Source organism: Argiope bruennichi, chromosome 7 (genome assembly GCF_947563725.1).
Source record: "Argiope bruennichi chromosome 7, qqArgBrue1.1, whole genome shotgun sequence".
Lineage (NCBI taxonomy): Eukaryota > Metazoa > Arthropoda > Arachnida > Araneae > Araneidae > Argiope > Argiope bruennichi.
In genome coordinates this window covers 115,055,938-115,081,696 of record NC_079157.1, presented here as the reverse complement: position 1 = coordinate 115,081,696, position 25,759 = coordinate 115,055,938, and the positions used below count along the sequence as shown (strand labels likewise).

Below are 25,759 nucleotides of genomic sequence, written 5' to 3'. Positions count from 1 at the left end.
AATGAAAACAAATTGAAATATGATATTTTCTAAAAAGTAATCGGAGAAATAATTTTCTATGATCTTTTACAATATCTATATTATTAATTAAATAAAAGTTTAATTTATGACAAACATGATTTAATATATTTAGGATAATCACTCTGATCAGAGTCCATAAGCTAATTTGGGGCAAACATCTGCTAACAAAATGATCTAAATGAATTAAATAATATTTTATCTAACTTGAGTCAATATATGCTCCGATGAATTACGAATTTTAAATTTTTATCTAGGTCATCTACCCTTTGCATCATATTTAACAAAATATTCTTGAGACACCAATATTTTAAATAAAAATTGTCCAATAAACTAATTCAATTACTAAAACTTTTTTTTTCTTTCGCCACAGAATATCCCCGAACTTGGAATCTCTAGGGCAATTACTAAAACTGACTAATTTACAAAATTTGAATATCACTCTTCTACAAAAAACTGGTGATTTTAGACCACCTCATCGGCCGTCTCAAAGAAGATATGCCAATATTCTACCAGGTTTTCTCAGCAGTGATTGGCCTTTGATTATAGAAATGTTTATTAGTTTATTTATAAGTTGAAGTGTAAACAGTATTTCTCAGAATATGTTTCCTTAGGACCAAATGACTGTGTAAAATTTAAACTTCATAATTTTTTCATAAACACATTAATTAACTAAAATAAGATAAAATATTCTTATTTACATCATTTAAATATTTTGAAAGCAAAACTAAAAACTGAATTTTACGATGAATCAGAGAAATTTTTGTTTAATAATTCTTTAAAATATTATATAAATTTCGAAAATTATTCTGCAGTGCACATACAACCTAAAAGCCGAACGAGTCTGCTTTAAATGTTCATATTTAAAAAAAAGACATGGTTGGTTTCAGTAAAAAATGTTTTTATATTAGTTGCAGTTTAACATTTTCCCTTTAATTTATAGTTGAAATTTTATGGACTCTTGAAGAAAATTGAAGAGAGGGATAAGTAGTACAATGAACAGAACTGTTTAAGGCCTACATAATAGTATGACTGAAAAATGTAACTATCAAAATATGAAGCTTAAAAATATTTTGCAGAAAAAAAAAACTATTAAGATACCAAGTTACAAAATATATTTAATTGAAAGATTTAGCTACCATACTGGCGAATCAGCTGGTCGCCAAAGGCGGCTAGTATAATGATAAATGCGAGTTTCTTTTTAAATATTTTATTACATTAATATATCAGAGTTTTATAATTTTACTGTTATGATGAGCTCGTAGGAAGAATAAAAACGTGCGTTTCTAAACAGAAATGATGCATTTATTTCTTAAACTATATTGTGGGTAGTAGTTAATTTAAAAAAATCCTTGACAAAGACAATTATGATATGGATCTATATATATGATAGAAAGAAATACCTCCTAACCTTAAGTTATGAAAGCATTAATTTTTATGATTTCCCGCCTCTGACGGAAAACAGATATACCAGAAATTCAAATTCACATTGTTGAGCATAGATTATAGGAATGACTGTTTGCCATTTGAGATTGGACATTAAAGAGCAAAACTCAAAAATGTGCAATCTATAAAGGCAAAAACTTTTATGAAAAATGTCTCAAAACCCTTTTCTTATTTTATCAATCACTTTTAAAGTGCGCTTTTAGTCATTTTTTCTGGAAGCTTAAATATTTTGATTTAAATATCTAACAAAAATGTTAATATAATGCACTTAAAAAGAATTTTCTTAAAATTAGAATTTGAATGTTATTATTTATTTCTTCAGAATGCATGTGATGAAATGGTAGCTCAGAGCTATTGATAAAGGACACAGAGAATATGCAAATGACAAAAGAAATGGATACATTAAAGGATTTACAGACAAGGTAATCGAGATTTCTAAGTGAAACTTATTTCTTTAGTCATTTCTGATACATACACAAAATATATACATACTGAAATCTACATTTGAAAAGCTAGAAGGAACTAGATACCTTTCTATGCAATTCTCTAAACTTTAATATTTTGCAATTTTGCATTTAAAAAGATTTTTAAAATTTATTTTTTTTATATTTTAATGAAAAAAATCATTTCATTGAAGTAACTCCTTTGTGCAGAAAAGTGCTTAAAGATGAAGTATACAAAGTATACTAAGAAAGCCATGAATGGATATGAAAAATATCCAAACACCAAATATCAATAATAGTAAAAAAGACTATTTATTAATTTTTCATATTCTAATAGTAATGTAGGTATTTTACTTAGTTCAGTATACTAAAATCATATTATATATATATATATATATATATATATATATCCTAAAATCTACATTTGAAATTTCAGATGAACTAGATCTTTTATACTATGCGATTTTCTAAACTCCAATATTTTGCAATTTTGTATTTAAAAGGAATTTTTGAAATTATTTTTGTTATATTTTAATGAAGAAACTCATTCCATTGAAGAAATTCCTTTTGTAGAAATGTGCGCTCAGAAGAAGTAACAAAGATGCCGAGACAGCTATAAATGGATATGAATTAATATCGAAGCATCATATATTAGTAACAACAAGTAAGTCTATTCAGTAATTTTTTTTATATATTCTGACAGAAATGCAAACATTTTCCCTAGTTTCATTATATTTACGTCACGTTTTAAAGCAACACTATGGCTATTTTACAATGGACCTAGTAATTTAGACCCGTAGTCAAATGGCATGGTCCACCACCTGAGTTGACACTCCTCTCCTAAATTTCCCTACCACTCCAGTGGAAGGATATTTGTCCCGAGACGGATTTAACGTACTCTAGACCCACTTACACGGAGGTTCTTCGGTGAACTCAAGTTTCGAACCTGGAATCCTCCGGTCTCGAAACTGAGACTTTACCACTAGCCTACCGCAAAAGTTGAAGTTCGGTTCTATAAAATATAGATTTGAGAAATTGAAATACTCTCAAATCTTGAAATTTTTAGAATATAAAATATCCCATGAATGGCGGATAATCTCAGTCTAAAAACTATACAAACAAATTCATCATCCTGTCAGATCTACTACTACTGATTTTAACATTTTATTCATTTAGGACTTGACTCAATTACATCATTTAATTCCTAATGACACACACTAGCTGAAATCTATAGCTCATCCTAGATAAGCTATTTTAAGGTGTCGAAATTTTTGTTGATGTCATAAGAATTTCAAAAGGTATTGAAATAAAGAAATCTTTTGAACTCATACCAACTAATTCAGTGCACTTTCAGACATAAATTTAGTTCATAAATGGAAGCACAATTAGCACCTATTGTGAAAGACAATATTCGTTTTTGCTGCTTATCTTTATAGTACCCAGTATCGTTCTGCAGTGATTATTTAGAAGCTTGAGTATATAGACTAAAATTTGACACTAAAGTTACTTATAATAATGTTAATAAATTTAGCATTTTTTTCTTTATAATGTGTTTATATTAAATGCAAAATATGAAGTGAAACAAGAACCAAAGTCATACATCAGCATCAATGTATTTATAAAATATATCAACATTTTCAGTGGAACAATATTAAAGGAGGATTTATATTCACTGAAAATAAGGAATCAAATCAGCTTTAAGTTTCCACAAATAGAACACAGCAATGTCGTTTCTAATTTATGTTTAAATGATTTGAATTTGGAAGTAGCAATATTTATAAAATTCTTTGAGATTTACCTTACAATTGCATATTTTTTAGATCTGAAATTTGATCCACATTTATAGAATCAAATATATATTCTAAGTTGTATAAAATTATCCTTACGTTCTTAGCATTGAAACGTGATACAAATTATGAAGGAAATGCAATTCTTATAGCAAATACCTAATTGAATTCATACAAATATCCTATCCAAATTCTAAAATTAATTGTGTGAAAATTTTATATAAAGTATTATTTCAAAATACAAATTTATTTGACGATAAAGACAGCATTTAAAATACATGTATTATATCTGAAAATATGAACTGAATTTAAATTAAATACCATTAAATAACATCTTATATTAAAATATTCATAAATAAAAAAAAGTACAAACCTTTATGTTTATCGTGAGTCCTCAGTCGAACAATGATAGCAATGACAATCGATAATATAACGAATGCGGCAACGATTCCTATTAAGATACCTATCATTGGACTTAATATTGATTCATCTTCTTCGGCTGAAAAATAATAACACAAATTTCATTTTCAAGCAAAAAAAACGAAAACATTGTTATTAAAAACATTCCTTAATGGTCCAAGATTTAACATTCTATTGAGTAGAGAATACATTTCTTCAGAAACACGATGCAAACATATCAGAATGTGAAAGCGTTTAGTATTTTTATATTACCAAACAAATTTACTTTGTATACATAATTATTTAAAAATCTCAAAAAATTCTTTAAGCAATCACAAAAAAAAAATGTTCCAAGAAATTTATTACCAATCTTAAACATTATTTTTAGAACATGTAACATATTTAAAGCATAATATTTAGACACTTGGATATAATTAATTTTTATTTTTAAAGTTTCGAAGTTAGAAGAATGTCATATTGCAATTTATGTAATAAAGATACATAAAACAAAATACAATAACAATAATTCAAATATTGTTTTATTCTTATTGCAAAATTCTATAGTAAATTTTCTATAGAAACAGTTGAAAAAATTTAGAAAATTAAGAAAAATAAAAGGCTTAGCTAATATTGTTTTAGAAATCTGCAATTTCATTATTATAATTTATATTTCCCCTGGAATTTTATTATACATTTTTAATAATTTTATTTTTATTTTTATATTTATATTTATTCCTTATTACATAGTTATTTTTCCTTTTTGTTCGTATAGAATTTCCATAATCTTCGAAATGACTTCATGTGCTTTATATTAACTATAAAGAAATATCTTTAAAATATCTTCAATAACAGCATGCTCAATTTTCAGGCTCAAAAATACTTTTGCAACATTTTGTATATATATATATGAATATACATTATATTCATATATATACATACAAAATATATATATATATTTATATATATTTGTCTTGTATTGCAGTAAATAGAAAATTTGATAATCTAAGTCTTTATAAACATTTTTTGGAAACATTTCATCTTTTCTTTTTAATAGTTTACAACTTTTATTAAGAAATGCTATAAAAATGCCTTTTTTAAATTCATATCTCATACACTTATTACTGTCTTTCGCTTCTGATATATTAATCAGAAATGAAATTTATAAATAAATCAATAGTCTTTGTTTTGTATTTTATGACGGAAACACAGAAGTATTTATTTTAAATTAATGAAATGTTTTAACATTGTAAACTAAATCATTGATAAAATATATTAACAATTTAAAACAAAGAATAGATGGAGTCCACGGTTATGCCACTTATTCCTAAAAATAAAGAATCGTCACTGATTTCTAAGAAATCAGTGATCGAACAATACATGCAGAATTCTTTAGACTGTCAAGCTACTAGAAGCACTGCACAAAATATGAAAGAGAAATAAATAATTTGAAACGAAAGCAAAGAGAGGAAAACAGAGAGATAGAACTCTAAGCATGCAAATAAGCTAAAAGCATATCGTTATTTAGCTCAGTGATATAAATTATGCAAAACGTTAAGCATTCTAACACATAGTCGCTATGTTGAATGTAACCCTATGTGAGTAGATTAGGCTACATAAGCACAAAATGCAAAAGTTATGCTTAACAGAGAAAGTGGCATAGTAACAAACACATAATAATTATATTAAAACCAGTTGAAGGCAGAAAGTTTCGTGACAGCTATGAAACAGAATACACAAACACACACAATAAAGCATACATAAATAAGTTTAATTCACATGCAACAAAGTATAATATCTTGTTTAAATATAAACATATAACCATTTAAAACTGGTATAAAAGAAGAAAGGTCAACCATTACATGCTTAGATTCCAAGAAAAATAAACAAACAAATAAAAAACAGACCTCCATTTAGAAATGTGAATACTTAGAGTGAACATTATATATACAGGAACGAAATGTGTTTCTATATTTTGAACATGCCTAATATGGCTGAATAGGAAGTAAATTGCGTTAAATAAGGTGATAAAAAAAGCATAGAATTTGTAAATAGAGTTATTTTTTGTTATTGAAATATTTTGTAATGAAATGTATCTTTTGAAAATGAAACTAAAAATAGCTTTACAAAAGTCTTCATTAGGTTTTCAATGTTATGTTTTTGTAAAATGATCGGTTCTTCATTTATTCTTTACAAATTTTTTACAAAAAAATGATTAATTTAAGCTTTACAAATTGATTCTAAATACCGTTACTTATTCAATTACAGGTATTTCGGTAGGAGTGTTAAGTAATGACGCAAATAATTTTTTTGAATAACGCATTTCTAAATAAACAAATATAACATTTTGTAGGAATGTTCAAAATACGAGATAAAAATTAAGTTTTTCTTTAAATAAAACTTGCTTAATAGAATCATTAGTTGTTTTTTTTAAAAAAGAATTTCAGAAAAAATTTATTCATATACACAAAAGTGTATTTGTTGTTGCAAATTGCGAATAATATTGCTCAAATTGCTTTACATTTGAAGTTATTTGAAAACTATTGAGAAAAATTTTATAAATCTAAAAAAATGAATGAAAATGATATTGAATATTTAAATTTATTTCATATAATCACAATAAATGATAACCAATACTTATGATTTATTTAATATCGTTATAAATCTATTAACTAAATATTTCATTTAAGAATCAAATAAATTTTATTATTACTTGTATTTATTGAACCATTAGTTAAATAAAACCTTCTAATCATTCATTTAATATATATATATTTTAATTTAAAAAAAGATTGTATTTATTTCAAAAATTAATTTTAGTAAACAATACATGCAATCAATTCAAAGTCTTAATATCAAACAGAAAGTCTAATTTGTCCTTAATTGAAGGTAATTTATAATATTTATCTTTGCAATTTTATAAAATTTGTGTGTATGAGTTGATAACAATGATTTGAATTTGACTATTATAATGAGAAATAAATTTTATATATGTACTATTTTAATTTGAAAATTTCAAAGAATTGCTCGAAAATAATTTTATTCATAAAATATATTTTAAATACATTTTCAAATACATCATTCTTTATATTTTATTGCATACATTAAAGAATACTACACATTTTTTTCAAAGTTTAGAGAAAAAATTTTCAGTATTGCAAAATTATGCAATCTTCACAAATATTTTCATTAACATACTTATTCATATATTTTAGGAAAACTAATGTTTTCTATAATTTAGTTACATCTAAAAACTTAAAATAATCGTTTACCACATTCACAAGCTCATTATTTTCAGTTGAATCAAAAACAAAATTTCTTGTCAAATCTTTAAGTAAACTTCAATAACTTTTTTTTAATTATTAAAATATAAATCTATGATACTTTATTTTTATTATTTCATTAAGGCTTTATTAATATTTAATAACGAGAAAAAAAATATGATACTTACATATTTAAAAAATAATTAAGACTGCACACAGAATTTTTTTTATGATGGTATTGTTTAGGAATTTATTATTATAATACACTGATAGTTATAACATACATTTAAGCTTTCCATATTTATTGTATACAAATATATAAAAAAAATCAGTAGAATATATCGACACATATATGATCATAAAAAAATATACACTTTCACATTCTGATAATACAGTGACGAAGATTAACATGGAGTAGACATGTTTGAATGGCTATATATAATTTTTAATTATCACGTTTTTATATGCAATTCTTTTAATTGTTTTTTAAGATATTAGCGTTGTTACGTTACGTTAGGTTACGTTATTAACGTTGTTAAGTTATAGTTTGGTAGTTTAGAGAATTACTGAATTTGCATTCTTTATATATCAATAGTTTTCAATTACTAAAATAAAACACGAGACAAAATTTTAATGAAAAAACTCAATAAATTCAATACATAATATATATTTCGATGTTTTCAAATTTTAATTAAATGAATCAATTTTCTTGGGCTTAATATATTTGCTTATAATCATAAATGTTATGCTGAAAATTCTACTTATTCTTTATTATAGAAACATATGAAATATGGTATATTCTTTATGTTTATATTCTAATGATTCGCAATTATGTAGATACTGAATACTTCGCCAAAATGAATGTCAGTAAGTGGCACCAGGGAGCGGATGATATGTTTTCAGATTTTCAGAGAGTAAATCTTATAATAATTATTATCAATATTTTTAAAATCCATTTTGTGCGTGTATAATAATTCCCCAATAGAAATATTTTCAACATTTTCAAATACATAACCACTTTTAATTAGATTTCAAAGTTAAGAATATATATTTTTAAATAAAGTCCTTTCTCATATGTATGATCAAATGATGGCAAAAACGTCTCGATTCCAATGAGAGTATTTCGCATATTCATTTTATATAAAGCTTTTTGATATGACGTTCAGTATCTCAGTAGATCTCAATCCTATTTTTTCGAATCTTACACGCCAGCAGTGAAACCGTTGTTTCATTTATTGTATTCTTTATAAATAAATTATACATTTTTGATATTATCTTACAATTTCTTTTACAAGAATTCTATATTAAAGTAGTAGAGAGGTCATCGGAGATTATGATGCAAGAAATCCAATTTTAATGCTGATCGAAATGCCAATTTTAATGCCAATTAAGAAAATTGATTCAACTGCAAATAACAAAAATTTAAAAAATTGTTTCCAAATTGTAAAAAATCTTTTATTTCATAATTATTTGCAAAAGTTTTTTTATTTCGGAAAAATATTTATTGATTTGTTAAAATAATAAGAGAATTTTAACAGGTGGTATGGACTGAAGTTTCAGGACCCGATAGAAACCAGTGGAACATCACAATTTTTATGATATAATGCATAGTAGAAAATGAAATGTGAACGCAGCAACATAATAAGTATGGAGAAATAGCTCTGTGATCTAGGAACTTTTTTTTTTAGATCCGTGATCTAGGAATTGTTGTTTTAGCCCCATGATATAGGAATTGTTGTTTTAGCCCCATGATTTAGGAATTGTTGTTTTAGCCCCATGATTTAGGAATTGTTGTTTTAGCCCCATGATTTAGGAATTGTTGTTTTAACCCCGTGATCTAGGAGTTGTTTTAACCCCGTGATTTACGAATTTATTTAATTTTCTAATTACATTATATCCAATTTGGAATATTTATTATTTTAATTTCTAAAATAATGTAATGTTAATTGAAATATTAAAGCATTTTTAAGCGATTTTTACATTTTAAATTACTTAATATTTTCCGTAATTGTAGATTCAGAATTTTAAAAAATTACTAATTTGATGCGCGAGTCAGACTCGTCAGTGTACGCGAAGGAGGTAATCCCGAATACTAACAATACGTGTCCAGATGAATAATCATCACTACATGCTTCACATTGACGTAAAAATATGAGGTATATAAAAATTTTGGATAACATCATTACTATGACATTTTTTTGAAGCATCAAAGTTATATCAATTGGATTCTAAAACATTACCTTCCATTCCTTGTTATTGTGATGCTGACATCACAAAGGATTATCTCTTGAAAATATCTTTAAGTACACCCAATTATATTGCCCAATCCAAATTCTAATGTTCTAATGAAAATTAAATATTTAAAAAAGAACATTAGAAATATTTCATGTTTAAAACAATTAATTTCATTCAGACCATAATATCGTTTAAGTACAGAAAAAAAAAATATCTATGTTGATTAGGAAAAGCAAAACGTCTAAAGAATGCTAAATGGCCTTAAAAGTTAAAGTATTAAAAAAAATTCTTTTCGTCTTCCATGTTCTTCATACTTACTATGTTTCAGAAATCACATTTCATAGTGCATTGCATCATAAAATATCTTATTTTTGCCAAGTATCTTAAAATATCTTATTTTTCTTGAAGAATTCGTTGAAATTTATAATTATTCCTTGCTTTGCCTTTATAAACCTGTAGATCCTTATCAATTACCATAATCAAGAATCGTGTTTCTGAAGAAAAAACCACTAAGCCTCAATAAACAGTCATCAACATCAAATCAGCTTGCCTGTGTGTCTTTCTGCTGGCCTTAATGTACTAGCAACCAAAGCCACCGAATTGCTTCTGCCTTTTGCATTGGCCGCGTAGAGTACCAGTATAAATGAAGTGCCAGTTAAGAGGTCCTGTACTAAGAAAGTAGGGATATCTTCTGATGTCATATTTCCTCTCAAATGCTCATTTGTTGAACTGTATATCTCTAGATGAAAAGTTTGGGGCAATCCACCATCGTACCCAGGTTCGCACTGAATCAGCAGGGAGTCAGTTGTATGATTGGTGACCAAACAATTGCGCATTGTTTCTGGTGGACCTGAAATTAGATAATTTCTGTTGGTGCTACTGATAAGTTTAGGTCGATGAACTTCAGAAGTTGTTAGATAATTCCAAAGTGTTTCCCCTTTTATTATAGGATAACCGTATATATAGCATTTTAATACTCTAATATAATTGTTTTAAACAACATTTTTAAAAATAAAAATTTTATAGTAAAATAAATACAGAACGTGTCATAAAAATAAAGTGTAATCACTTCTAAAAATTATTATAGAAGAAGTTACGCCCAAAAAAAATTTCTGTTTTTTGCTAATTCTATAAATAACTAAAGGAGGATGCTCATACGCTATACTGATGCGTTTTAAGCAAATCAAACACGGACAATGAACTAAATCATAGTAACAAGACACTATGCATATATTTTAAATTAAAGGGTGTTCATAATGATCCATCACTTGGTGTTATGCAAGTGATGTACGTCCCTATGGCTATTACAACTACACATGGCACGTCGGCACCGATGGTGCATAGAGTGGTATCATTCACCTTTATAAAAATGATTGGGAAGTTTTGGTGTACATGAGACTAAGTATTCCCTTACACCAAAAGATCTGTCGGGGGCAATTCTGGTAATAGTAGTGAACATATAAATTTACAAGCTCGATTTATTTCCTGGTTCTTAGTGAAAGTATCCAACAAAAACATCTATACTTCAAGTGCATAGTGGAGCGGGGCATATCTTGCCTGAATGTGACGACAGGTAATAAATATCTTTCCTAAAAGGCAGCACAACGTTGTTACGCAGAAGCGAACATACCTCTCTGTAGAGACTGTAGTTTTCTAGGTGAATAACAAACAATACTTTTTTTTTAAAGGAAGGACGCAGAACGAAAGACGTGGTGAGATTGCAACAAATAGTCACACGAAGAGAATTCAGTAGTTTGGTCAAGTATTCATGAGGACTTCATTGATGTCAATATATAATGAAAAGTGAACTTCGTACATCCACATGACCTTCAGCGACTACTAAGTCGTATTCCATTTGGGCCAGATCTGATATAGCAAAATTTAATCTTTTATCTGTATATGTTCATCTGTATAACTGCTGAAGTGCCTATATCTTGTAGGAATACACATAAAAGATTCTGTGCAGAGTATGCCGAATCAACGATATTTCAGAATCTCAGTTATTCTCTAAATTTAGCGAACCCTGCTATTTCCCGTTTATTACGCGGCTGCCAATTTTTACAATATGGACGCGATTTTTGCTTAAAGATGGTTAGAAACTTCATGGATGATACTGTTAACTCCTCTTTTCATAAAACATCGTCTTAAATTCAATTCCTGAAATGGAGCGTTTTTCGCTACTTCAGTCATTTCTCCGTGTGGAACTTTTGCAACGCAATATTTGTAGCTTCGTTATCTTTGTAGAATATTTAACCACCAAAGTTTAATTTTATAAAGATAGCATGCCATTGGGATCGAATAAAGAATTCATTTAAAACCAGGTGCTTTATTTTTTTTGTTTGATTTGCATAGAACGTCTCAGTATGGCGTGTGTGCACTTTTTTTCGGTAATTTTTGAAATAAATGTTTTTATAAAGGAAAAAAAATCAATGCCCCAAATATTCGCGCAAAAGAAACATTTTTAGATAATTACGTCTTTTATTATATATTTTTGAAATTTACACGAATTGATGAACACTTTGTAATTGTTTAACTTTGTAACTGTATATTTTTCATCAAGTATAATGTATGTTTTATCATTTAATAATTCCAGTTTTCAAAAGTCTGACAACTAGAATTCGAAAAAAAAAAAAAAAACATCCAACACAATTTTATTTTCCTATGAATGACGAAATCTAAAAAAAAAATATTTAAAAAAAAGTTTAAAGTCATAAGCTGAAATATTGTTTTTGGATTGTCGAAAATCATATTTATAACCTTTCTTATCATTATTCTTCGTGTTATCTTTATTAAAACGATTCAGAGACGGACATTGTAATTAACTTAATGAAACGTATGAATCGTCAAGTTGAATGGTAGTCTCTACTACATATTGTAACGCTCCAGTGAATAAATCAATACTTGATTATGTCATAACATCCACTAATTCCAGCTGCAAGTAGTTTGACGTCTATTATCTACTGTATGACATCTTTGATATGAAGTTAACTAAAATGTATCAACCGATGAATGGCAAAGATAATTATCGATTTATAATATAACGATGTAGAATTTGTCGTCGGGCAGTCAGTTGCCTTTTCTGAGACAATTGGATTAGCTTGACGAGCGAACAATTGAATAAATAAACTAAAATAATGTATCAAATTTAAAAGTTACTAATTATTAATTATTGCTTTCATGCTACATTTTCATTTGAAAAATTGAGTTTGCAGATTATTCATGTTTTTATTGAGGAGATTCCTTGGTTTCTTCAGTTTAGTACATCTTTTTATTTATTTTCTCTAATATAAAAATAGTTTTTGTTTTGGTTTATTAACTGAAAAAGTTATTTTAATCCTACATATTGCTTTATCATACAATAAAAATAAATAAAGAACAAGATTCCGATTAAGTTATCGGAATGGTTATTATATAAATTACCCCGGTCATAAGTAAATTTCAATGCGAATCTCATCATAATTCAAATGTTAATTCCTTTTTCATTCCGTTCACATTGAATTTAGGTTTGAAAACTTGAACTTGCAAAACGCCCGAGCTCCATTATAACGATTATTTTTGCCTTTATTGATCATTTTGATTTTATAAGAATTATAGTTTATTATTATTACTGTTAATAACTTGCAAGGGTATTTTAATCAAATTCATTGATTAAACAAAATACAAGAAAATGATAAACTTTCCAATAAAATTATGAAAAAAGTGCAAAATACTATCAAAAGATTAAATCTAATGGCTTTTTTTGTCCAATAATTCCATCAGCATCTTTAAAGATGTCACGCTTCTTATATAAGTAAATTAACTTTTCCTTTTTAATCGACCTTTTTCTATAGATGCTATTATTAACATAGTATTGATTCAGGTTAACAGCACATGAACTGTAAATTAAATGCTCTTTCCTCTTTTTTAATGTTTTTTTCAGTTTAGACACATTTAATGATTTTCTTAAGTACGTGATACATTTTATAATTAACTGGTTATTTTATTAGTTTACCATATAATATCTGATATTCTTTTTATCTTAAAGTAGGTGACTAAGTTGGAAAGTAGATTTTTTTGGAGAAATATTAGATATTTTTTTATTCAATATTTTCAATTTCTAAAAAATATTCTTCATAAAACCTTTTCAATTTTGTTTCTAAGTTTATTATTTGGGACATTATATTGAATTTTATATTGACATAATACACGCTTTAGTGTTATTTAGCATTTTAAAATGCAATTTTCTGAAATTCTAAACTTTGGTAGAACTGTCTTTGCAACAAACATCGCAAAATAAAATATAATTCATATTTATTTTCAAACAAGGTACAATAATTTTACAATATGATCTGTAATTATTAAACAACAGAATTAAAATTCTGTTTATTTAAAAATGCTCTTTAGTTGTTTTAATTCTTTATGATACAAAAAATACCAGGTTATTTATCAGTCACATCCTAATATTTAAACATTAAGTAGAAATTAAGTCTATTATCTATTCAGGAACCAAAGAAATATATTTATTAAACTATCCGCAAGATTTTAAGAAAATCATGTGTTACAAATTTAAACTAGAAGGCTTTTGAATTATACCCCATTTTAGACAAAACAAGCTCATTTTTTAATAAAAGTATTTGACCTTTAGTTAGATATTTTGGTTCACTGATTTTTATTCAATCTATTTTATGGACAAAATAAAAAAAAATTACAATTTTGCAGCATTTATCAAAAAATTTATCCCAAACGTAGTCAGATACAGGTGGTTATCAACATAATGGAAACACCTTAGATTTATAAAAAATTCTTTTATTGGTATGGTGTAGGTTCACCTTTGGTATGTAATACAGCCTAGGAATCGCTTCATACAAGTGTTGAATAGTATTTAAAATAATATTATACCATTCTCACTGAAGATATTGTGAATGTTCTTGGAGAGAGCCGGTGGAGGATATCGATACCATATTGAACACTCTAAAGTAGACCATAGTGCTTCAATTATATTGAGGTCGGGTGACTTTGCCGGCCAAGGCTGATGTTTAACTTCATCTTCGTGTTCATCAAACTGTGACTGGACAAATATCGCTGCACGGATACATGCATTATAATCTTGTAAAATTCCATCTCTTTCAGAAAACAAAGTTTATGTTATAGGATGGAACTGGGCAGCTAAAATTTCTCTATACTTCTCCCCAGTGATCCTTCTTTTCAGAGTTACGATTCGTCGAGCAGAAAACCACAACATGGCTGCACATATCATGACAGATCCACCACCATGTTTGACAGTTGGAAGGAGACAACCACGATCATATGTTTGTGCAGGTGTCCTCCAAATTGGCACCCGCGCTGTTTTAAGGAAAAGTGAGGAACTCAGTTCGTCAGACCATATTACTTTCTTCTCCTTATCAATCGATTAGGTTTTGTGAGTGTGACACCAATGTAGACAACGTTTACCATTAGCGTCTGTGACACGTGGCTTGCGAATTTCTGCTCTCGCTAAATGTTCTGTTTCTGAAGGTGCTTTTTAACTGCAATAACTGACACTGAAGAATCTAGATGGGTATTGAGCTCTGAATTCACTTTTGCTGCAGTTGTTCGCTTTATAGACATTACAATCCGTTTCAATACCCGTCGGTCTCTTTCACTCAGTATCTCTTTCCGCCCACTATTTTACTTTGCCGAGCTTGTCTTGCCGCGCTGTGTGTATGCTGTCATGACTTTAGGCACCGTTCCTCTAGAAACGCCTGAAATTTGAGATGTTTTGGTCACATTTGCTCCAGCTAGACGGGCTCCTACACCAATTTGGCCTCTTTGAAAATCTGGGAGGTCCAGAAATGCACGCTTTTGAAAAAAAATCCAAGAATTACTGAACTTTAATAAAGCTAATACATATTACCAGAATATATGCATTGCTATTTATAAAAAAAACTGGTGGCTGTTATTATATTGTAATGTTTATGAAGAGCATTGCAAAATGTCACTTTTATTCACAGATTTTCCCATTATTTTGAAAATCACCTGTACTTTAAATAAATGGGCACAATATTTTGAGCATTCTTTGAGTGTGCATGGTCACCAGAAATGATAATTTGTATTTATTTTTTTACTTAAAATAATTATCTAAACAAGTCGGGAAGTTCAAAGCAATTTTTGATTGCAATCCTTTTGATAATTATATCAGATTTAAAAACCCAGGTGCACTCTTTTTGATAATTATATTAAAAAGACTTGAAAATCTAACTGCAATACTTTTGATAATTATATTAATTAGGTTTGAAAAACCAATGGCAATACTTTTAATGATTATATTAATTAGGTTTGAAAATCTAGTTGCAATCTTTTTGATAATTATTAGGTTTGAAAATGTAATTCAAATTCTTTTGATAATTACATTATTTAGGCTTGAAAACCCAATTGCAATCCTTTTAATAATTACACTAATTAGATTTGAAAAGTCAGTTGCAATCCTTTCGATAAGTATATTAATTAGGATTGAAAATCTACTCGCAAACCTTTTTATAATTATATTAATTGATTTGAAAATGTACAACAAAACAAGAGAAAAAAGACGAATTACAAAACAGTGAAAATTAAACTGCTATTAACATATGAAATGTTTATTAATTATTCAAATATGAAATAAAAAACATAGCAAAATTCTAAAAGTCGTTTCACGGTATTTTAACCCATAATAAAATGTTGACGCCATCTACATTAACCGTTAAATGTATACTGTTGCCAATAGTCTACATAGAGTTATACTTAATTATATTCAAAAACCTGAGTGTGTCCGTTTCAGAACGTATGCTAACAACCATAGAAAATAAATCATATGTGAAAGAAAAAAAGTTGACATTACTTTTGGCTGATAGCTTACATCATTTTTTTTTTTACTTTCATTTGAATGTGGTGGGTTACGAAGTTCAGTATGTTACCTGAAGAGATAGTGTGATAGTGAAACTCTATTGCCGAGTTTCCTAAAAAGCAGTGTTGTTATCTAATGTATCAGTTGTTGTAATCTAAGCTATCTAATTTTTAAAAAAGTGTTTTTTATCTGTTGTCAAGTAAGCTATCAATGCTTGATGTTGCGTTTGAAAATCATATTAGATAGATATTAGATATTTTTTTGGGAAATTGTTGCCAAAATCAGCATACAACTTTTTTTCAAAACAAATATATTAATATATAGATTTTTTTGAATTCATCTTTTACAAGACCTATGACTATTTTCCTATAATAGAAGATTTTTTAATTAAAAACAAATAATCATATATTTAAGAGTTAATTAAGTTGTAATAAATATTATTTTAGAAGCTAGAATATCGGGTTTTGCTAAGGGAACATCCAACATTCATATTGTCCATTTAAAAGAAATGTAAAAAGTCTGGTAAATTTTAGGCTTCTGACGAGCTAACAAGCCAATATTCTTTAGTAACGAAGTAATCATGCAAATGAAACCACAAAATATACGACGCCTCAGAAAAACTACAGTTATCCAAAGAGACCAAACTGTCCGCGGTATTTTGTAAAAGGTCTGGTAATGTAACGTAAAAGGTAATGCGAAATGTAAAAGGTCTGGTAAATTTTAGACCTCAGACGAGCTTTAAAAACAATTTTTTTGAAACAAAGTAACCATGCTTATGAAGCCACAAAATATACGACGCTCCAGAAAAACTACAGTTATCCAAAGAGACCAAACTGTCCGCGGTCTTTTGCCTCATAACCGATTCTTCCACCTACGGAAATGGCATTTTCGCCACCGGATGAACTTTCCATTCCTCCTTGAGATCTTTGCGAGTTCGCTCCATCTTCCGCTCACCATCATCAATTTCAGTGACACAGCCAAGAGATTTATATCTGTTATCATCTGTAAAAGATCGCAGCAAAGAAGGAGCTCTGATCTATGAGGCGTGTTTCCTGTTCCACGCCCAGATATATACGGAATGGCACGTGCTACTTCATTTTGAGTTTGTTTGGGGGGGAGGCGAGGGAAGGAGAGGGTTCGTTTATGTAAGAGGTGGCAATTAAAATGTTTTGAGATCAACCACTTTTGGAAAAGTAAAGGTAGTTTTGAATTGAGCTTGCTTCAAGGAATGTCTTATTATCCATTACATGAGTAAAAGATGATTGTAAGTAAACATGAGCAAAAGATGAATGTGAGTAATTCGTAAGAAACGAATTATTTAAGTTATGTGACTATGTTCAGCATGAATTTTTTGAAAAATTTTCAAGACTGTTTGACTATTTGCATAACAAAATGAAAAAAACGTTTTTAAAAACCAAATATTTACCAATTAAATGGAAAAAAAAAATTGGAAAATATTTTCTTTTTGGTTAAAAAGAAGTATAAAGCAAAAATTTCCTAGCTTAGAGGTTTATCAAGTGATTTGCTTATCGTTTTGTATATAGTTTAAGAAATGCATTATCTAGTTAGCGAATTTAAAAATTAGTTGTATCTCCATCCATTATTTAAATATTAGGATTCATCTGATAAATAACTCGAAATTTCCGATTTTTTTCCTAAAAAAACTATAAAATCTTTCTAAATGTACGTATTATTGATTCTTTAGTAAAGGAACTGCACATCATATTTAAAAACTACTTTGCCAATTTTGATTAAAAAATATATATTAGATTTTTTCTTATGAGGGTTTTGTTCGTAAAATAATTCTATCAAAGATAAGAATTTGCAAAAATACCATCTAAAGATGTAAAATAGCATTAAAACGCATGTAAATGCAAATATAAATATCAGTGTAATTTCTCAATAAAATTGAAACAAAATTCTGATGGTTTTATAAGGAAATTTGTTTAAACATTAAGAATATTAAATCAAAAAAAAATTCTAATTTTGCAAAAAAATCGCCTTTTTAACGTAGCCACGTACCTTAAGAATAATGAAAATTATTTAAAGAACTTTATTTTATTAATATAATAAATTGTAGAAAAACATTGTTATTTGATCAGGATTTCTTAGCCCTTGGCTTAAAAAAATCATTTGAAAACAAATTTTTGAATAAAATTTTCTACTCATAACCTATTCATTTGCAAAATGTAGAGAAAAAGATTTTAAATAATTCGTAATCAAAGGTTCTTTATCATATCATATTACACTCATGTCCATAAATTAAGGAAAATTCAGAGTCACGCGAACATCGAAATCTAAAATACATATATCACCCGTAAAATGACTACACATATCTTCAAAAATAATATGCAAATTGCAGGAAGCCATCAGCTGACACCGATAGTATGCCACAATGACGAGAGTGTAAGAGAGTGATGTATAAGGAATACAGGTAAAGAAGTAAAATATTCCGCAAGCGCTTTATAAGCCTTTCAGTGCAATAACTGCATAGTTATGACACAAAGAATGCATTTGGATGATATTTTACGTGATAGAATTATGAGCCGTCAGGACCCAGGTTTGGTGTACCCAGCTGGAAGTATCCGAAGAACTTGGAATCGTCCAGAGTGTCATCTCCAGGCTTTTCCAACGATTCCAAGATGATGGTAATGACGTTACAACATAGGTCGCCCCTGAGTTAAAACGCCGAATGAGGATCATTATTTGGCAGTTACTGCCGAAAGAAACAGACAGAGCACAGCATCAGACCTATCTCGCCAGCTCTCTTCAGCCATTGGTGCGACAGTTTCAAGGCATACTGTGTCATGTTTAGGGCAGATTGCTCGTAGGCCTGTCAGATGTGCTCCACTTATTGGAACTCACTGTTGCCTGCGGTTATCCCGGAGAAGAGAGCATGCATTGTGGACACCGCAAACAGTGGGCTTGTTTGATATTTTTCGACGAGTCCAGGTTTATTTTGCAGTCTCATTCTCCTTGGACATTCATATGGAGAGTGCCAGGCACTCGTTACCACAAAGAGAACGTCATTGAACGACACCGTTACAGTGGTGCAGGATTGCTCGTTTGGGGAGGAATTATTCTGGGTTCCAGAACTGACCTGCATGCTCAAATTGGAACCATTACTGGCCAAATCTATCTGGACGTCATTATGGAACAACATGTACGTTTGTTTCGGAGCGCCATGGGCACAGAATTCGTGATTATGGATGACAACGCCCATCACCGTGCAAACATCGTAAACGAATGCCTTCGATCAGAGGATATAACTTGTATGGACTGGCCACCATTCTCACCGGACTTGAATCCAGTAGAGCATGTGTGAGATATACTTGGCTGAGGAGTTGTAGCCCGTCCACCACCTCCTACATGTCTACCGGAACTTAGGAGAGCGTGTGCTTGATGAGTGGTGTAATATTCCCCAAGATCAGATCGATAATTTGATACTCAGCATGCCTAGGCGTTGTACGGACTGTATTGCATCGTCTGGGTGACATACTATGCATTAACCATTATACCAACCATGTATTATTAGCTTTTTGTAAATAGATTTTTTTTTTAATTTACTCCAGGGTGCAAAGAATTGCAATTTTTATTAATGATATCAAACATATAGCATCTTTTTTGCTCTTTACCTTTTGTTTAATAAATAGGCTTTATAAATAAGACATATTTGTTTTGCTTCTGACTCTTTCTTTTCTTGAACTTGCATTATATTTAATTTATGGACATGAGTGTTTCCATAAAATTTTCAAAGAATGTTTTTTAAAAAAATTTTTATTATTTTATGCTATTATTATGAATATTATTTTATGCTATTATTTCTTCAGTTTTTTTTTAAAAGTTTAAAGCGGATCTATTCATATATTAACCAATTGATCTCATTTTTCAAAGTCCTAGCACTTTCGAGTTTTTTAATTATCTTGACAAAAATTGCCAAATTCTATTTTTGCTGTATAAAGTAAAACCCATCACGTCTATAAAATCTGAAGAGTTTCAGTCCTTGGCATTACTAAACAGAACACATTTTACAAAATTCTTCCATCATGAATAATAATTCAGTTTAAAATTCCCTTAAAAACAAAATACGCTTTTATAAGAATTTGAAGAAATAGCATTTTTTTCTTTATTAAATTTTCTTTTGGAGGCAGGCATTTTTTATGCCTGCCAAAAAATTCCAACTCATTAAAATTTTTTATCATAAGCTTTCTTTAAAATTTATGACATCACACAGGAAATAAAATAATTTATGTAGCTTATCATTCTATGGTTTTATTAATAGGAAAGAAAGAAAGAAAGAAAAACGTATCTGTCTCAAAAGGATACTTGAATTGAGAATTATTAAAGAAAAACTTTAAGAAACTATATTTACTGCATTAAATGACCTGAAGAAGTCAGACTTTGTTTTTACTTTTTCTTCTGGAAAATATAATCACATCTGATCTAAAATAAAACTTACAAGTAACTAACACATCCAAAGTATAAACAAATGCATCATATCCTTTTCTTGAAGGAAAAGTAAAATCAAATCCATAGCATCTACAAAATTCGAAGATTTTCAGCCTCTTACTTTAATAAACAGAACACATTTTACATAACTTCGCCATTATGAATAATAATTTAGTTTAAAATTACTCTTAAAAGCAACGATATTCTTTAATAAAAATTTAATGAAAGAAAAAAATTATGTTTATGTTATTTATAATAATAAGTATCAGTTATTATTATAGCTGACGATTCTTCCCTCAAAATTGGACAGCAGACAGGCAACCAAATGAAGCTCTTTCAGGCTAAATATTCATTCTTATACCTTTAGATTAAAATATATTCAATGACATACCTTACCCTACAAACAAAGCGCAATTATTTATAGTCAGCAGCCGCTTATTGTTAGGTCTCACAGCAGAGTTTCACCCGTGGTATCAGGCATTCAGGTCTTAGTTTTTACGTTTTGCCAAATAATTTTGTTTAACATTTACTGCTGCATGGGAGAAGATACCATTTCAGAAGAAATATTCTGCACGGATTACTTTATTTTCTGCATTAAATTACCTTAAGAAGCCAGACTTTACATTTCCCTGAAGGAAAAAGTAATGTAATATTAACTTTCTTATTACAGCTGAACGATATTTCCTTCAGAGTTTAAGACAGCGTAAATTCAACTAGATGAAGCATGGGGCTCTTTCAGGCTGATTATTCATTCTTACACTTTTGGATTAAAAAAATATTCTATGTGATACTTATGAACGAAGAGCTGTTATTTATGATTGAACAGCCACCTGTGATAGGCGAGAGTATATCGTTCCACACAAAGTAAAAAGAAGCGGTTAAGTTCTAGTTTTTATCATTTGTAAAAGAATTTAGCTAAATATTCACTATTACGTGAGAAAAATAGCATTTTAGAAGATATATTATTCACGCATTATTTTATTTTCAGCATTAAATTATCTCAAGAAGCAAGATTTTACATTTCCCTAAAGGAAAAAAAAATACTTATGTAATATTAAATTTCTTATTATAGCTGAATGATATTTCCTTCACAGTTTAAGACAGCGTACAGTCAACTTGATAAAGCATGAAACTCTTTCAACCTGATTATTCATTCTTCCATTTTTGGATTAAAAAATATTCAATCACATACTTTCCGAACAAAGCTCAATTATTTATGATTGAACAACCCCTATTGTTACGTAACAGTACATAGTTTCCCTCGCGATGAAACGCGATTAAGTTTTAGTCATTTTCATTTGCAAAAGAATGCAACCAAACATACTGGTGTGCAAAACTTAAGCAATAACTCTTTTTTTTTTGCCATAGATCTACGAGAAATCATCTGAGAGACATGAAATTCAGAAATGAGTATTTTGTACTTAAAAGATGGCAAAAGCATAATTGCGCAAAAATAAATACAATGCGTATAGTATGGAATAAAGCAAAAAAAGGCTTTAATGAGCTCATAGTACCGCTACACATGGTTGTCTGTCCAAGAAGAACATAAAGCAGATGCTACTTAATATGAAATATGCCCCCCTACTGCAATGGTTGCTTCGCGCCGTCTCTCCATACTCAACACCAGATTGCCCAAGAGTTCTTGAGGCAAGAGTACCCATTCCTCAGTCAGCATCTGTTTCAGTTGGGTTTTCTCCGGAGGATGTATTTTATGCCGCAAGGCGTCTCCCCAAAGCATCCCACACATATTCTATGGTATTTAAATTAGGAGAGAATGCTGCCCAATCCATTCGAGTGATATCTTCACTTTCTAGTAGTTGCTGAACATCAGAAGTCCGGTGTGGCCGTGCATAATCATCCATAAAAACGAAGGCTAGTCAAATAGCACTTCGGAACAGACACACATGGGGAAGGATCATCTTTTTGCAATAGTGATCTCCAGTTACAGAACCTCTGATAATATGTGGAGCTCAGTCCTCCCGTTCAGCATAATGCCTCTCCGACAACAATTGCAGGACCACCCTGGTGGTCTCTTTCCATGATGTGACTGGGATGAAACCGTGTCCCGATCTTTTTCTAAATCAAATGGAGTTGAGAATCACTTGTGGCACTAAAACGACTCTCATCCATAAAGAGGACGTGACGCCAAGGATGAGATGTCCAGTTTTTGAACTCCTTATACCATTCTAAACGGTTTCACTGAATGGCCAACTTTCGAAGGGATGCAGCTTTTAGGACGGTGGGAGAATAGGACACCTTTGTGAAGGCGTCTGGCAACAGTAAACCGCAACACTTGTAGCCCTGTTGGTGTACATAGTTTCTGTACAGTAGCGTTTACTAACTGATATCGGTCTCTTTTCGCCTTCAATATGATATATCAGTCATCCATTGCGGTTATTTTCCTAGGGCGGCCGCCACTAACCTTTCTCACAACCATACCTATGGTTTGGAAGGCGTTTCAAGTGAGCGAAACGATATTTTTGTTGATTCCAAACTCTTCAGCTACACTGGTCAAATTGTGCCCCTCCTCCAGCTTTCCGATCATTATTCCACGTGTGAAGTCGTCCAGATGATTTTTTCTAGCCATATTTCAAGAAAAAACTCATCTGCACTTGCAGCGAATGACTTTATTTGCGCCTCCGACCTTCCTTTCCTTGTAGTCTTGAGCTGCGCGCCCCGACTGTACGCGTTTTGCGAACATTCGTGTCTCTAATGATGTTTTGTTCTTGACATTTGCATACGCGTCACCGTTCTACTGAATTGTGTGATTATTTTACTGATCGCAATAACCCCTTTTCTGCAATTTCATGGCTATCTTCTGAAAATTTACATTGTTGCCTAAGTTTTGCACATCAGTGTATTCACTATTGCACGAGAAACAATATCATTTCAAAAGCAAAATTCTGCGTGAAATATATTTGTGAGGATTGATTTATGTTGTTGTTGCTGCTTATCTTCAAAAGATCTAACATATGTTAGATCAGCTCCAGTAGATTGTTGATCACTACAGAAGTCTATAATAAGGGGATTGGATGTTAAGTCTCCTTTAGAAAGTTCAATGCAACCCAGAATGTGATCCGATGAAGATGGATGGTCAAATCTTAACTTTCACAGAATATTAACGGAATTTTATAAAATTTTATTTTTATTCATCACAAAAAAGTTATGTAGAATTTTAAAATTCACCATTTTAAATAAAAGACCAACAATTTAAAAATTAAACAAAATGAAAGTATTTCTAAAAATTTTCAATTTTAATGATAAATGAAACTGAAAAAGTTGTTTTATGACGACTTCAAAAAATTTCAAAATTTAAAAAGAGCGATTTTTTACAATTTTCAGACGGCTTGCAATAAATATTTAAAAATAGCTTTCATGCAGCCATCCTCTTTCAAAATAATTTGTTATTCAGGTAAAATAAAAACTTTAAAACAGCTTAAAACAAAAGTAATTGGAATAAATATTAAATATAGCTATAATAGTTTCCAAATGTATTGTAAATTTTAGATCTGCAGTTTGATTTGGATTTTAAAATAAAACAGTTGATAAAAAAAATCGCTCATTAAATGAAGGGAAAAAAAGGTTTTTTTAATATGATACTTTTGATGCACGCTTTTCATGATGAACAAAACCACCATTTCTCAAAAATTTCATCTTTATTTTTTGACATTGAGAAAGAAAACATTTCCAAGAAATGGGTAAAAAAACGATAAAACTACTGCAAGAAATATTTAAGGGCCGCACTCCATTTATGTTTTAAAGTTCTGGTAAAAATGAATTTAGAATGATGGAAGTTGAAATATTAATGATTTTACAACACGTTAGTAGCACATTCACATTAATAACAAGAAAGAACAGGGGAAAGAACTTCAGAAATCAATTTGTTGTTCAAATTCAATTTCGAATTTGAACTTTGGTTTTTAGGTGTTTTTTTATCTTTTTATTTTTATCGAAATGAAAGAAGACTCAGAAATTATAAATGAAATGCATTTTATTAATTATTCAATTTTATAGCGTTCTTTAAAGAGTATGGTAAAATCACCCCCCCCACCCCTTCCTCTTTTTTCTGTCCTTAAATTTAATTTATCGTAAAGAAATTTCGATATAAAAAATTTATTCATTATGTTTTTGTGAGATATTCAAACGGTGATGCATTTTTGATACGCCGAGTCACAGACATATGTCATAATAATACATGCACTAAAAATTATTTCTTATAAAATCCCTTATTCTTCATGGAAATTGTATTCTGAAAATAAATTAGAAAGACTTGTAATAAGGCTTTTTTTATTATTATTTCTCAATAATAATATTTTTGTATTATATATATTTTATTAAAATCTATTCAAAAACAGCTAAAATATTAATTCAAAACAAATTGTTAAAAATGCCCATTAAAAATTATTATTATTTTAAACATATTTTAATTAAGTTTTTCTTAGCTATTGTCAGCTGTGAAGTATTAATATTGTTCAATAAATTATTTGAGTGTTGTTGATAGGATGGAAAGTTTTTATTTTAAGATTTGACCACAAATTAAAATGTTCGTTTAAAATTAAAATATTAGAAAACAAGTTGTACATGTAATGTTTCATTTTGTATTCATAATTTCATTCTATATAACAATTATTGCCAGAATTCCATACAGTATTTTTTGAAGATCTATTCATGTATTTGTACAAGAAAGATATGCTTTACAGATTTCTTTTTAAATGCAATCTTATTTAAAATTGTTACAAATTCATAAAATTTCCACTATGGAATAAGGTGTAAAGAGAATTAAGATACAAATATAAAATTTGCAATTTTATTAATTAAAATAATTAACATGCAAAAATAAATCTTCGATACATTTTCAGAGTTTGTATGATAATATATTGT

The 25,759-nt window shown here is 29.1% G+C and overlaps 1 protein-coding gene across 3 annotated transcripts in view; it reads right to left on the bottom strand.

Annotated features, from left to right (window-relative positions):
* Positions 1–25,759, bottom strand: part of LOC129974840 (nephrin-like) — a 654,834-nt gene that overhangs the window by 147,132 nt on the left and 481,943 nt on the right. For 2 of the 3 annotated variants that reach the window (XM_056087607.1, XM_056087606.1), the window contains exons 8-9: positions 10,139–10,438; positions 4,068–4,193 (exon numbers count right to left, since the gene is read on the bottom strand). In XM_056087607.1, the coding sequence (XP_055943582.1) occupies positions 4,068–4,193; positions 10,139–10,438 (426 nt within the window). The remainder of the gene's footprint in view (positions 1–4,067; positions 4,194–10,138; positions 10,439–25,759) is intronic. The other variant, XM_056087608.1, reaches the window with a different exon arrangement.